The sequence below is a fragment of the Epinephelus moara genome, chromosome 8 (assembly GCF_006386435.1).
Source record: "Epinephelus moara isolate mb chromosome 8, YSFRI_EMoa_1.0, whole genome shotgun sequence".
Taxonomy (NCBI): domain Eukaryota; kingdom Metazoa; phylum Chordata; class Actinopteri; order Perciformes; family Serranidae; genus Epinephelus; species Epinephelus moara.
Genome location: NC_065513.1, coordinates 13,058,452 through 13,074,935, shown reverse-complemented (window position 1 = coordinate 13,074,935; position 16,484 = coordinate 13,058,452). Strand labels below are relative to the sequence as shown.

Sequence of the window (16,484 nt, the reverse complement as noted above, 5' to 3'; positions counted from 1 at the left end):
ATGATCAACCTTAATGTATAAAGGTGTCTCGATCACTCAGTTTCATGCAAAGTCTCAAAACAATTGGACATTTCCATGAAATAAACATTAACAAGAATTAAATGCATTAAAACTTTATAATCTTAAATTAAAATTATAATCTAAACACACCTCAAATTGCATTGACATCTATAAGATCTTCAGTTTTCTATTCCCAAAAAAGGGGTGCGGCCTTGACGTTTTGTGAAGTAACTGTAACAGTATGTATCAGTTTGGTCTATTGGCGTATAAAGCTAGTTGGTGGCGACAATGTCTAACGAGCGAGTAAAGTTAGCAAGTGCTTGGAAAGTGAATTTAACAATGTATGGCTGTACTGCTATATAGGCCTACTATAAAGCACTTCATTAAAGCCATGGAAATGGGGTGAAACATTATGGAAAAGTGATGGAAAGTTTTGATAATTCATTGGTAAAAACATGTGGAAACCCTGAGTAACTTTATTAGTCAAACCTTGCTGGTGCTAACTAAAATCCTGTTGGTATGAAAGAAAGGTGCTTTGCCTTTAGGTCCTACCTCCTCTCCTGCACTGACTACTATTAAGTCAATCAATGGCCTGTCCATAACTATGTAACCATGATGAAGCTAAAGCAATAGCATGAGTTTTGTACTGCCAGAGCAGGCCCTGCAGCTTTAAATGCAAACATTTCGTGCTGTGAAAATGTCACAGCTGTCGTTCACATCTGTAAACTCCAGTGGAAATACAATAGCCTCACCCTAACAATCGACCACCACAACTAACTTCTGGGGGCTCATCTAATCTCATGCTGTTTACACCAGATCAGCGTTGTCCATCGGGCTGAGTGGACAGCCCTGATCAACTCCAGGAACAATCAATTATGAATGCAGTCAGATCCCTGAGGTGATTACCAGCTACTCTCCTCTGACCTCCAGAGAAGTCTGCAGCCAGTCCCTCATGGCTGTCTGAGCCCGACTACAGCGGTCAGTCAAACCGCCGACATGACGACAGCTGGCACAACATATCTACTTACATTACAATTTCAGCTGCGGGAGCTATGGCGTAACACAAACATGTGCTGTAAACATGCACATGCACATATGTAAAGATGCAAACGGCAACACTCACATGCTTGTAAAGACACATGCAAGTAACTACACGTATATAGACCATGTACACACAAACACTGAACATGTGTGTAGAGCAGATGTAGTCCAGGGGCTTATATAGTACAAAACAGCTACATAAATCTGCCCTCACATGAAAACACCCTCCGGACACACAAGAGACACATGCTTGCTTTGTCATGCACGGGACAATCCAACAATCCAAGCGAGTGATGCGGATGCTGACAATGATAATGCACTTTCACTCTGCTGTCACTGAGTCTCCCGGAGCCATCTTTACAGAGATTTCCCAGAGAAGATGGTGTTATGTAACAGCGGCCGTGGACCCTGCTGTTCATATCACTAATGCCTCACACTGTGGCGGGGTCACGTGCTTTATCCAGGCCACATCCAGGCGCCAGCAGCAGCAATGTTCCAGCTGTTACTACAGCCTAGTCTCAGTCACTCAGGACCATGCTGAGCCATGCTCCTCTCACACTGCTACATCCTCCGCTGAGCAGCCATGTTCAGCGCCTCAGCACTTCGCCTTTCACTTATGTCTGTCTAACACCAACACTGGAGACAATGATTCATACTACCAATACTATTCAGCAAATCCACCAAGCAATGCACACATACAGGAGACGCTTGTGCATTCTTACAGGATTTCAACTGGGCAACCCAGCCACACAGTGACGAGGAATGTTAAGAAAACACAAACACATTTTTGTCCGAATTCCACATTTGTTGCCAGCTGCTAGCTGTGTACACATCTACACTGCCCAAAAGAATGCTAATGGTGCCACCACTCAAGGTTGTAAACTCTAACAACACACACTGCACAGTGCCCTCAAAGTATTAACCATCTTTATATAGACTTAAACATACAAGCTTCAAAGGGAATTTGCAAATAACATAGCATCACTGCTATTTTAATCTGAACACACTTTTCAGATTTTCAGCATTTCTTTTACCCTGCTTCATGGCTTCAGAGCCAAACTGATATACCAGCACAGCAATATTATAATTCAGCCCAGTAACCAGAGGTAAATGTTGGCATTGTACATTTCTGCGAACCACAGATATGTTACATTTGTGTGTTTCATACATATCATATTAACGCTTCTTAAGTGATGTAGTATATGTGCTGACTCTACCATCGGAGGTGGAGGCGATGGCATATGGTGTAACGCTTGTATGGTGTTTTTTAGGGAAACATCATGGCAACAATAACCACGTTATCAACAACATTGTTAAAATGTCAAGAAACATAAAGTTGAAACATATCTGCTACCTAATAATGTATAAATGTTAAATAACTGTGGTTTGCAGACATGTACCATGCCAACATTTATTCTAGTACTTATGATTTCAGCTTATCACAGCTGTATCAGTATTGGCATGTATGTCAGTATCAGTGTACAAGGAAATGTCAAAGATATGTGTGATGTAATCTAGAAACACTTTCTCCGTTACAAAAACTGTCCACTGGAGAGCACTGGCAAATTTATTTTTCAACTTTAAAGCCTCTTCGATTAATTATTTTATATAAACAATGGATGAAATTTCTACTTACACCTAATCACCTGAGTTCCTTTCACCTCTACTGAGCATTTTAATGTCTTCCAGCTCATTTTTATTATCTTGCATGGCCCACAACTTTACTGTTTAGTTCACTCTCAGTGCTCTCATCAGCCTAATTTCCAAACGCAGCATGCAGCTGTTTTCAGCAAAAAAACAAACAAAAGACTCTGAGAAATCTAGTGTGCACTACCTGCCCAGCTACAGCAGACAGACAAAGTTAGTGACTTCCTGGTGAACACAGTGGAGCATTTAGCAGCTAAAGAGCTGGTTATTTCCCTCAGGAGTTGCTCAAGACCAAAAACAAAGCTAAAGGGAGAGTGAATACTGGTCTAACATTCAGCAGGGGGAAATATTTTTTATATTTCTTTAACCTTTATTTAGATAGGTAATCTCATTGAGCCATGGAGTCTCATTGTCAAGGGAGACCTTGGTAAAGCACAGCAGCAATATCACACAAAGTTACAAACAAACAGGACACTCATACTGTGACAAAATAGGATCTAAATTGTAAAATGATAAGGAAAAAAGTGCCAAAGGGGTCATTTAAAAACTAAACACATAAACACAACTCCAAATGAATGCTAACAGTCTCTGTGTCTGGTGGGTGTGTGAATAAGAAACTGTTTGCTAACAGTTCACATCTTGTTTCTGCTGCCAAAAATAGAAATCAGTAATGCAGAATTACATGTACCACTTGGTAAATATGGGTCACAATTCTTTAATGGCAAATAAAAGTATCTTCATCAACAATATTTGAACTAAAAAGGCTAAAAAATAAAATACTGGCCCATATATCTGTATTAGATTTCTTTTTTTAACTCTCACATATCACACTTCAAAAATCCAGTGTCTTTGGGTTTTCTTCATTTACCATATGGACAAATACCAGATGGCTTCAATATGGAATAAAATCAGTGAGCAGACACATTTTTAATTTAAATTCAGTGTAGTTTTCTGTGACTGAAAACAAAATGTCTGAACTCCCAATGCGGTAAACCCCACCCATTTGGTGCTACCAGAGGGAGGGAATAAACATTAAGAATTCTATGCAAATATTATTTGACCCAGGGCTGGAATTTAGAAATTCTCAACACTCCTCATCCTCCCTCCTTGAACTCCTTCACCACCAACCCCCCCCCCCCCCACCTCCTCTCGCCAACTCACTGCAGATACAACAAATTTAGGTTGGAAATATGAATACCCGTCTGCTGTGCATAGTGAAGATAAAAGTCACTTGCTGGCAGCTCAGGGATAACCAGTGAAATGATGAATGGCCATGCGTGCTTGTCAAGGTGGACAGGAGGAGCTACAGCATGAATGGGAGCTGGTGAGTACTCTCTCATACCTGAGACTGACGGCCCTAATTATGGAAGCTCTTCAAATGAGTGACCTTGGGAGGCAGCAGACACATACCTGTGCGCACGTGCACACAGACAGACAGACAGACAGACACACACACACACACACACACACACACACACAACATATTTTCACACAGTGAAAATCACAGTTCAGCCTCCACTGTTTATTCCCACTGCCACCCTCTGCTCTCATGACTGCCACCTATAGGATCTTGTCTCCCTGCAAACAGAGCTCTGTGGCTGATGACAACATACAGACACACTTACTGTATATCCTTTACATATCTATAAATGCCCTTTACAACCCTGTGTCAATTCATAATGCGCACACACAAACTCACACACAAACACACTCAAGGACACCTTTTTGGTATGTTAAAAAAAAAGCACCAACCTTACAGTGTCAGCTGTTGTCATGCGCTGATAACCGTCTACACTGACGAATAATCTGCACGAATGTTTGACGAAATCCATGCACGCACACTGATCAATATCAGATGACTGCTGTCTACCAATTAGCATCCATATCTCCAATCCATTCACACAACTGCATTTACCCTATGGGTTCTTCTCAACTTAAAACTAACACATCTCCTCTGCACGTAGACTGTACAGAAAGCGCCATCTGACAGGCATGGCAGTGACAACCGGAACCAACGTCAACCCCGAAAATCATGTTATATCATCCACAGACATTAAACACACTGTTCCTGCTGTACCGACTGAGGTACTCTTATAAACACACTGCAGCATGTTTTCAGTTAGGACGTGAAACTCAGTATAATAATATGTCAGTGAATTCTCACTGCATGCAAATGATGTGCAATGTCCTCTGGCTCTTCTCACTGCTGTCAAACCTGGATATTCTGCACTCCTGAGCAGAGCAGCTCAAAACACGTTCATCCATCTCTTAAGGAATACATATAAGGGTAGGGGGCTACATGTGCACGATAACCAGGAGACCACATTTCAATTATTGTAGCCACTAACAGTCTAAGACACTGAGACATGTTATGATGATCCTTATCCCTCCAGCAGCAGCAGCAGCAGCAGCAGCTCAGGGATCCTGCAGCAGAGGCAGCACAACAATCCTTCGCTTAGAAAAACACACAGCTTGACAGCAGACAGTAGATGGTACAGTACCTTAGCAGCCGCGTTTAAAGAGCCGATGCGGTGGCAGGTGTTTCCTTCTGTGCTGGAAGGACAGAAAAGCAGCGGAACCAGGACGATGGCTATGGCAGCTCTGTAGCATAAAATGGTTCATCAATGCTCAGCAGAAAGAGGCACAGCCAGGCAGCGCAGGGAGAGAGAGAGAGAGAGACAGCCAGCGAGCATCACTCAGCTCACACTACCGTGGCTGTGCAGCAGAGCACACACACACCAACACGCCCCCTTTCTCTCTCTCTCTCTCACTCTCTCTCTCTCATACACACACACACACACACACACGCTTAGTCACACAGACACAGGCACGCAGGGGTGCAGAGGCAGTGCAGTGCGCAGCAGTACTGAGCAGTGCTCCCTCTCCAGGATGTCTTTCGTCTTCCTTAATCAGAATTGGTCATTCTCTGTCCTATTCTCAGCAGTCACAGACAATCCTGTCAATAAAGCCTTCCAGCCACGTGTTCCATCGTACCGCCTGCCCACCTAACCACCACTGATGAGCTGCCATGATTGAAGCTGGCAAGGTCATGTGAGGTTCTCTGGCGTCCCATTTGGTCTTTGCCCCCAGTTTTGTTGCAGTGCTTCTCGGCTATTTTTTTTTTTTTGCCAGCTGATACAGGGACTCAGCCTCGTCTCGTCATGGGTCATTATGCCACAGAGGCTACCCGGAGGCTCAGCCTGACAAACCCTCACTCACTGAATGGTGGACCAAACCAATCAGCTATCACAAACAGCAGCTACACCATTACCATCCAATCACAGATCAGGAAATCAAGTGCAGAAGGGTATTAAAGGGGATTATTTGGGCCATCCTGGGTTTTTTTTTTTCACTACAGGGAGATGTGCAGGACAGCAGCACAGCGTGTGCAGTATGGCTGCCCTCTGTGGCTGACAGCGGTGCTGCACTCTGTTGTGAGAAAAAAAAGAGGAGAGAGGAGGAGCAGGGCCCAAAACAGATATGCTTTCCTCAGCGTGGATGCCTAGCAACCACAGCAGCTCCTTACCTCTGTTTAGAGCCTTCCCTCCCCCTCCAGCGGGACCCTCTCTGCAGTCCCGATTGAGAGCTTATATTGCACAGCGGCTGTTTAACACTCAAGGCACCGGGACATCACCCACGATTGATGTCAAATGTTTCCACTCATGTCCTCTACCTGGTTTGTAAACACTAAAGGGGGAGGCAGCGAGGTCTGACAATGAGCAGGAAGCACACCTGATGTTTACACTATAACATCAGCTGCTATGGGCGACCACACTGTAGATTAGATCACCTCTAGGGCTTTTAGTAAATTAACTAAAACCATAACACAGCAGGATTAAAAGAACTGCAAGCGCTACACTTCTTTGATCATGTTGACTGGGGAACTGTGTTCATGAATGTGTTTTTTTTTCTATTATCTATGAATGTTGAAGCAATGAATGACCTTCAAATGTCTTATTTGTGTCTCCATGAAGGAGAAGAGTTTAGTCCTTCATTTCTAAATCTGGTACACTGGTCGGATTCTTTAGGTAAAGTTTGGGTCAAGAGGGAAAAAAGGAGACAGACAGAACATTTTAATAAAATCATGCAAAACTGGAACCAAGGCATTTCTGACTCTCTTCACTAAAGCTTTCTAAGGTGCATCAACTAGCTGATCCTCCTGCTGGTCCAGTGTTAGTTTATTTCATTTTTTAAATAATGATTCAGAGGACGCCTGCCTACCTTAGAATGTTAAAGGGAACCAAACCTGTTCAGACAGCTGTCAGAGGATGTCAGAAGGCAGACCAGGAGCTCCAGGCCTGCCTTAACTCGGCTGGCTGACACACGTTTGGAGGTGTGAACAACTGTTTTGACATTCCCTTTTGTGAAGGGTTCTGCGGATTAACGAAAAACTGTGTGAGGTGCTGTAACAACAACAACAGGAGGAGCTAAGGTAGCTCATATAGCGAGAGGTAGCTAATAGAAAGGAATAAAGAGCAGCAAAACACTGATGTTTTGCAGATAAATTAAGATGCAACATTTACGCAAGTATCTTGAGCAAAAAATATATTAATAGTTTGCATATGATGACCAAAGATGTAACATATTGTCTGATCACCAAAATCTCAGATAATATAGTCTAATGATATAATAAGCATTTTATATCAAAATAAAACCTCCTGCTCAGCTCATCACAGCCATCTTCTCCCCCATTCCAAAGCATGGTGTAAGACAGACCAGTGGCACTGACTTCAGACATAATGAAGCTCCTTGTACAGCAGGTCCTGTCCTGCCTCCTGCTGTTTGCCTGCCGAGTCAACTACTCTGATGCTGTCCATAACAGCCTCCACTGAGCACTTGCATGCCTCTTGTTTCTACATCAGAGTCCTGTCTGAAGACTTTGGCTGTGCTTTCAAAACAAGAAATCGTGAGCAAGGCGAGTCTGCTGAGATGACGCACATGCATTTCTCAATGGATTGTAGATTCTCTTAATAGACAAAGGCTGTTATGTGAGAACAAACTCCTGCTACTCTTTGTCAGGTACCTGAAAGGGCTTCACACTCTCCTCTCCTATTGTCTCTATAAGCAAATGGCATTTGTGCAATAGCAATATGGCCTACTGAGAGGACAGTGTGCCAGCAATAACACTAACACTTTTAAGACAATAGAGACTGACTTTCACAGGTACTCATGAGAGCTTTCTTCTTAGAAAATGCTTGTGTAAACATTGTGTCGCAACATAATTCTAGTCAATTGTACAATCCTCTCTTTCATCCTCTAGCTATGAGGAGAATCAGTTAATTTCCATCAAATACCTGCCAAATACCAGAGCATGAAAACACAGAAACTACCCCAGTTTACATACTGTACTCTGGAAGATGGTTGCAGTGCATCCCTGGCCAGTTTCCTTCGCACTGCTGTGTGTAGCCCTGCACAGGCCAACAATTTTAGCCCTGGCCCGACAAAGTCTGCAAAATCAGCCCAAGCCCAGGCCCGACAACAACATCACTGTAAGCTCTCTCTGATGCGCACTCTCTCTGATACACACAAAAACACACACAAGGTGTATATAAGAACACAGAATATTAATTAACATTAGATCCTGACCGATCCTGTCGATGTGTCTGATCAATAAAGTTATGCTGCTGTGCCTCCTGCATAAATGTCATTCTTAATGGGGAGACACGCTTGTCATTTCTTCTGCAGCAGTCTGTACATCACATATATACAATTTGATATACCTAGCTAGTTAGCTGGCTCCTCGGTCTGTTGTGTCATCTGTGCATACATGGGCAAAATGAAAGAAGAGAAGTTAAATGAGCCCGAATTTGACCCGAGTCCGGTCTATTAAAAACAAAAAAAAATGGCCCAAGACCAGCATCAATCGACTCATCGTGTCATGGCCTGGTTGGTTCCAACCTCTAAGTCTGTGTCCTCAACCTACACTATAGAGCATCACACAGGGATTTAGTGAAATCAAGTAATATTTTCTCATAAACTACATTAAACGTAGTATTTTAGTTTTATTAATTTAAATGATTAAATTATTCATAAAAAGTGAAATGGTGAGTTGAATCAATGTACTGCTGAAAGTTTACTCATAAAAAACATAATCGGCAAGATACAATGAGATTCACATTGCTGTTCAGTGTGGCAGTAAGAGACTTTTTTTGTAGTTTGGAGAAATCAAAAATAATCTAAACTTGTTATGTGCCTTTAATACATGTGAAGATAAGTCATGCTTGTTAATGTTAAAATAATGAAAACAATGCCAGCCACGATGATGGTACTATCCTAATTCAGACCCAACAACACCTGCGGTTTGCCCCCCAGGTTGCCGTGGTGAGTGTGAGCTGATGCGTATAAACACTTTTAGCTCTGTCAGCACTGTTGTTAGCACTGCACTGTTAGCTGATTCCATTACAACTCAGCCACCTCCATGTTTGCTTGTGACATCAGAGGAGAGAGCCCTGTGTGTATTGCAAGTTTAACTAAAGTGAAAAATAATTTGCGTACCGCCCCCAATTCGGATATGCTCCAAAATCTAATGTGTTCTCTCTTGGCCAATGCTACACCTTTCCACTATGTTTCATACAACCTGGGCCAGTTTTTTCCGCAGTCCCACTGAAAATCAGACAAACGCACAGCACCGAAAACATGACCTCCTCAGGTAATAATAAAGTATCTCTAATTTTTAGTCCGTGTGACAGAGCAGTTGTTACTTAACTTATTAATTTATTATCTTATATCGTTATATGGTATTTTTAAGCAGCAGGGGAAATAATGATTTTAAATCAAACCAGCTTAAAATAATTAACAGTGTACTCTTCTAAAATCCAACACCCATCTCCACATCTCACGTGGTTTCACACACACGCAATACAAAAACATACACCACTCTGTGATGACAGACTGACTGTTAATCTGTACATGTACACTGATATAAGATATTCAGGCCATTAGCCAAACCATCTGCATTTTGCACATCTATGTAAGAGCTGCATTTTCATTTGTGTCATCTCATTTCTGCACCACGAATGCTTGAACACTAATTGCAAATCAGTTCTGTTCTCTTAATTAGACTCTTAACTGTGAGGCTATCGAACACAGGAATGTACTACTGGTAGTTAAATGCCACAACAATTAAGTGTTAAAAAATGTCAGTTAATACAGCATTAATACACTTGACTAACTCCTCAGCTTCTTGTCTCCACTTGTGGTTTACAATGTTTACTTTCTCTCTTATTTTAACCCATGGCTGGTATGTCATATAATGGTTACAAACAAAGTAACTAGATAAGTAAGTTACCAAACATACATGCTTAGATGTGGGGATCTACTATTATAAACTAATGCAAATCAAACCTGCCCAAATTTAATTAATTTGTAGACACTGTATATTTTACGCTGTATTTAGTGAAATGCATATTACATAATGGCATGTTGGGTAATCTCTTTGTAAACAAGCAAATACCACTTACAATAAATAAAGCATTACAAAATCTTGTTTGTTTGGTCGCTAAATCATCCAAATAAGAGATGAAAACACAATCACTGAGTGCCACATATGGTTGCATTTTTTAATGAAGAGCCTTGGTGACAGTAAAGAGCCTTGGCTGAGGAGTGCAGCGTGAGGTCAGATTATGGCTGCAGGCATCAACAAGTGCTGATCCCGGCACTGTCCAGACGCAGCTGAATCAAAGCTTATTCATCGAAAGCTTTACAACCAACGCACAGGCAAACAACACGCCACGCTCACCTTATCTGTGCCTCTCATCCGGCTGTTCCTCTTCGTCGTAACTAACCTTTGCCTCTGGCTCCACGCTACTTCCCACTGAGACTGTTTCAGGAGTTTCTCCACCTTGAAAGTCTTCTGACAACCCATTGTCCCCTGGCACATAAAAAAACAGATATCAAGTTAAGCCACGCATCAATCGCATTACATCTCAGTGATACATTCCCTGATTGTTACAAGCAATAACCTACCATGACAGACCGGTTTGCATGCTTCCCCAAACGCTTGTCATGGTCAGCAGTGCCGGATGATGTCATAACTCCAGCATGTTCAGATTATAAATATCTGTATTCAGCAGAGTTACATAATAATGGATGTTGGATTATTGTCAGTACACACACAGACAGAAAAGACGGCACAGCTGCCACAGGAAATACATGAAACTACAAAACCATCTAAAATTACATTTTGGTGAATAAAAAAACAGGCAAGAGCTGCATGTAAAAAAAATTACTGTATGTTTAAAGGATGAGTTTATTTCTTCTGAAACCATTTTATGTTGTTTTTGTTCATTACATTTAAAAGATTATTGCATCACATGCATGTGGAAATGTAAACAGCTTTAAACAGTGTCACTGTAGAAATGATGCAAAGGGTAGGGTTTTTTTATTTATCAAATCTACAAGTTTTGCAAATGCATGGCTAGGTGAAAACCATGATATTTAAAAGTAATAAGATATTCAGATTGTCCGCATAATTCGGCTGGAGCTTACAGTTCAAATTTTCATTGATGTTAAAACTGTGATTCACAGCAGCCCTGCTGGCTATAACTCCATTACAGACTAATAACACTACAAAATCCAGCAGATATGTTTAATATTTTACTACCACTGACCTCTGATGCAGGATAAGCCAGGCGCCAGCAGAAATGAGGCAGCAATTAAAACATCCAGTGATCCGGTCATCAGTAACAGTGCAGTTTTCACCAGGTCATCCAGGCCAACGTTCTCCTAAACCACTGCAGAGGAGACTATTAGCAGCTGGAATTTCCTTCCCTGTCAGCTCCAGTCCCAATAAGACCAAGCACTCTATTGTGCTATGCAATTCACTCTTCTTTTAAGAGCAGAGATAGTATATCTGATATAGTGCACACTCTAACATACAAATTGTTCTAGAGCCTTCAAATACAATCAGAGTCGCTTCTCCGAAGGCCGAGCAATGCGACGCCTCCTGCATCAGTTTGAGAGAGACTGCTATATGAGGTTCTCTGTTTTCTTCTCATTGGTTAGATAAATGTTTGGTGCCCGTTTAGTCATTCCAAACAGTCCTCTGCACTTCATTATGTAAGAGTCTCCGGCAGCTTTTAATATATTAAGGTCTAGAAGGTTATATCTGCACACAAGAGATGTTCGAAACTGTACACACAGGATCTAATTTGGGATCCAGTGAGAGTGTAACAGGCTTTGTACAGTCAGAGATTCCACTTGCCAAATATCCAGTATTGTAGGTCTAGTAGCTTGGATGCCCTGTTTGTCTCTGGTGGCTGTGAAGCATTGCCACTCCATGAGAGATATAGACATATTAATGTTGTGATTATCAAAAATCTTGTGTGGATATTTCATGGAAGCACCAATAGTCAACCTATAATATTGTCGCAATATTGATAAAGGTATTTTGTCAACAATATTGTGATATTTTATTTTCTCCACATGACCCAGCCCTAAAATCATGCATATCAAGCATGTATCATGTCTGTTTTGTCGATGTAAATAGAAAGAACATCAACGTGCCAGTGTCCCTACAGATGTACGCTCAACAGATACTCTACAGATGTTCTCATCACAGACCCCCACAGATCAGGTATTAGCCCCCACATCCAGGAACCACTTTAAACTCCTCATTGTCCCCTAAAAAAAAACAGTCCTCCACAGCCTGGCTACCCCCTACCTGTACCACCACCACCCACCAGGACTAGCCACCACACCTGGGGGACAGGGCTGCTCCCACCCTCTGGGACTTACTCCCTAAAGGCATCAGAAACTCCCCCTCACTCTCCACCTTCAGGAAATCCCTAAAACATGCCTCTTCAAAACTCCAAAACTGTTTCTTCTTCCTTTCTGCCTTGTTTCCCTTCTTATGAATTATTTCATCTTTGGATTGTATTTTGTTTTTGTTTTGTTGTCTTTGTGTCTTTGATTATCCAGAAAATGCTATATAAATCGAATTTATTAGTAGTAGTAGTAGTAGTAGTAGTAGCAGTAGTATTACTACAAATACAGAAGTGGTTATCAGTCTCTAATCTTACTGAAAACGTCTAAAAGGCCTAGCTATTACATGACTCACTGAGGCTAATTAGGAGAAAGTTGTATGACAGGTGTGTTCACTTCTTCACTTTTACCTGGGGAAAACCAACTGTGGCTTAAATTGTATTAGTCATGCCCACATAGGCTATAATAAAAATAGTCTCTCTTGTTTTTATTCGTGCATACACATTTGTTCTACTACTCTCTTCGTCAGGTTACATAAATGACCATCACTAGACTGCGTTTAACTGCTCATAAAACAGGGAAGGTGAGCAACCGTTAGCCTAGCTTAGCTCGGATATTTACATTATGTCAGAATGCAGTAACAGTTTTGAAGGATGAAGCAAGCTACTGTGTGTATGTTGTATTAAATGTGTCAGCACTAACACAACAGGTACACTCGCTGTACTGACCTCAAACCAGGCTTCTACCCGAAGCTCGCTGCTTTCTGTGCTGTGGTCTTATAGCCTCCGACAAAAAGTCTGCTCTCTCTCACCTGAATGTCCAGCTGTCAGCATTAGCGTGCTAACAGGGTCATGAGGGGCGTGGCTAACAGAGCCTACCCAGGTTCACAGGCAGGGATAGGCTACTTAGCTTGTTTTGTCAGGGGCCCCCTATTTCAAAATGACAGGAAGTCAGGGGCCAGTTAACAAACATATTACTCATATTTGTCAGTATTTTTATCGTAAAGGAATTGGCAGTTGTTAATCTTTCGCCGTTTACTGTCCTGACTCATCTTTGACATGAGACAAACATAGTGGCAGCAGCCCCCCCACAGGTCAAGTGTATACAGGGGCGTTTCTAGGACTTGAGGACATTCAGGGTTTAACTGGGACCTCATCCAGGGGATCCTCCCCTGGCACTTTCTTCAGATAAACAAGCTTTATTTTAATGCTTTTTCATGCATTACGGCATCTTATTTACATTCAAAGCACACACACACACACACACACACAAAAATCCCAGTGTACATCAGTTTATTTTCATTGTGAATTTGAAAATGATCAGCAGGCCATCCAGCACCCTATGGTTCAGTATCACTGCTCTAAGTGATGTGCATGTCGTCAAATGTTGCAGAGTAAAGGCAGCCTAATCATTTTCCTCTGGAAAAAGAATGACTTACTTAAGTACATGTAAGTGTAACTAGTAAATATGTGTTTAACAAGCTGAATTGGTCAAATAAAGGCACGCCACACACAAAAAAAAATCTTGCCCTGAAAATGTGTTCAGGAACATGTGCTGTGCCAAGACTGCCTCCCTGTATGTGTTTCCCTACTTAATCTGAACCAAACCACCATGAACCATGGAGGTGGGTGGTACATCTTTAAACAGGAGGGAAACACTTTAATGGGGAACAGACTTTGACACAACACGGGGTCCAAGACGACTGTGGCAAGTCAGCTGTACCAAAGAAAAAACATTTCTGACTGTTACACTACCAGCACCAGAGACAATTCAATAGAGTTCTTTTGCCAGTAGGCCTATTACGCAGTTACTGTGCAGACAATTAACGGCAGCACAGAACTAGTAGCTGGCATCCCTCATATGATTCCTCCTGAAGAGTCAAGGAGTTATAGATGGGTAATGTTAGGAGTTTCTGACCTGTAGTAGGACAATGGAGCAATCTGGGTCTCTCATGAGAGGGTCCCAGATTTGTACGGCTCATGCACAAGGGCAAACATGAGGGTGACACAATAAACAGTCCTGCCAATATACACTATTCCATGCGCCAGTAAATGCAGGATTATGCTATTCCCTAAAAAATCTAATAACTGAGTAATTATATTCAATTCAGCGTACTGAAGACCACATCTACTTCCCATTGTTGGGGATCTTTGATTTGTAAATAGAGCAGTCCAGTTTATATGGCATGGATTAAAATGTAGCAGATTTGTCAGCTAAACATTCATTCTGTGAACTCTACTCCAGCATAGTATAACAAAAATAGGTTACAAAATTAGTAATGCTGTTTATGCCAAATTACTATTCTACCAGTGTAACTTGAAAAAAATAGTAACATCAGACAATATTTGCCTGCTTTTAAGTGGCAGGAGTGAAAATTAGTCATCTTCAACATTTGTTGTGTTACGGTTTCAGAATAATGAAGACAGCTGGAGAACAGCTAAATACAAAATAGGATGTTGGCTCGACAGGATTTTTTTTTCCCTTAGCAACTATCATGTTTTCCCCAAATGGTGTACAGATTTTTAAGCATTCTAATATCTCAAATGGCTTGAGAAATAGTGCATATAGCTGCTTTAAATAGGGAAAAATCTTCCAGGGGGAGTGTGCCCTGGACCTAACGTTTGAGCTGAGCCCCAAATTTTTACAGTGTCCATGAAGATCCATGAAGAGGAGGCAAAAAGATGCAGCTAGCTCACATGGAACAGAGAGGGTGACGAGAAGGACCCGAAGACAGGATTGCTTAATGTAGTGATAAGATTCAAGGGAGAGGGGGAGTAAAGAAAGTCGATTAGCTAAAGCAAATAAAATCATTGGAGGGCAAGTTGGAGAAGTCAAATATGCTGGAGTTTTGGGAGATGGAAACTTGTTAATATGATGTAAAACTGAAGAGCAGATGGAGAAGGCAAAGAAAATGATAAGTGTCTGAAAAGTCAAAGTAGTGAGAAAAGTGGGCGAACACAGGTTCGGCGATTGCAAGGAGGTAATTTCCGGAGTAGTCTTCCTCTCAATTAATATGTTAATATGGAGGAAGCAGTGGAGAACTTGAGTGTGGAATAGTTCAGTTAAAAAGAAAGTCAGCAAAAGGAGACTGAGACAGAGTTTGAGAGAAAAGTTTTCCCATAGGAGCTATATTTTTTTAGATTTCATAAGATATGCAAAGGAAAGAGAAGATTGTCTAGGTGTGGTGGGTAACATGGCTATTGTAAGTGTGGAGACTGAGTGAGGGTTAAGTGTTGTAACTGTTGAGAGGAGAGGTGGACCTGCAACACAAGTGTGACGGAAAAGCTGGGCGAGCTCTTAACAGTTTATAGTTAGTAGAAGAGAGGAACCAGACATTGTCAAGAGTCTTGGTTAAAACCTAACTTGGATTTTGTTTTATATGGAGGATATGTGGTAGTTAGGCAAGATGATGGAGGAAGAGGATGTGTCACTTTTGTAAAGCGTGGGATCCCCCACAGATTTGTTGAGTGTTTAACTGCTTGTTGTGTTGATGCCAATAAAACTGTCTGAACAGGTGCTCACAGGCATTAAGACATGAAAGCAAGTAATCATCAGGATCTGCTTTATAAACTCCTGCTCACCAACTCAAGAACACTTAGTCAAGGAAAAAATATCACGTTCATGTGGAGCCCATCACGTTCAAACATCTCTGGCAATGAAAAACCAGACATATCGGCAAAAGAGGTAACCAAAAAAGAAATAGTCATGTCATGAAAAAGATACAGCAAAGCATTTCCTAACAACATGCAGAAAATATACAGAATAAAGTTAAGTGATGATGACACAATTACAGAAAACAGGGCGAGTAGAGGCTGCTGTAGAAGTATATTAGAATGTGGAGCATAAAATTGCTATTGACGTTATGAGAGCTACTGGACTAATTATATGACTTGGGGAAAAAAATGGACATTGAGAATGACTATATCCGGAAGGAGACAGTAATGCAACATTAAGGATACCAACTGTGCAAATGTGCTTCAAAGAACATTTTCAACACATAGAAAGTATAAATATCTGTGGGTTATTATAGTAAGCCAGCCTGCTCCACAAACATATTTTGATCATTCTCAGTCCTGCTGGCTGTCACACAGTGT

General features: G+C 41.5%; 1 protein-coding gene across 1 annotated transcript in view; it reads right to left on the bottom strand.

Annotated features, from left to right (window-relative positions):
- rimbp2b (RIMS binding protein 2b) overlaps positions 1 to 13,212 on the bottom strand; it is a 106,647-nt gene extending 93,435 nt beyond the window's left edge. The window contains exons 1-4 of the mRNA XM_050050090.1: positions 13,119 to 13,212; positions 11,298 to 11,420; positions 10,654 to 10,747; positions 10,427 to 10,558 (exon numbers count right to left, since the gene is read on the bottom strand). Coding sequence (XP_049906047.1) covers positions 10,427 to 10,558; positions 10,654 to 10,719 — 198 coding nt within the window. The 5' untranslated portion in view covers positions 10,720 to 10,747; positions 11,298 to 11,420; positions 13,119 to 13,212. The remainder of the gene's footprint in view (positions 1 to 10,426; positions 10,559 to 10,653; positions 10,748 to 11,297; positions 11,421 to 13,118) is intronic.
- Between the last annotated feature and the right edge of the window lie 3,272 nt (positions 13,213 to 16,484).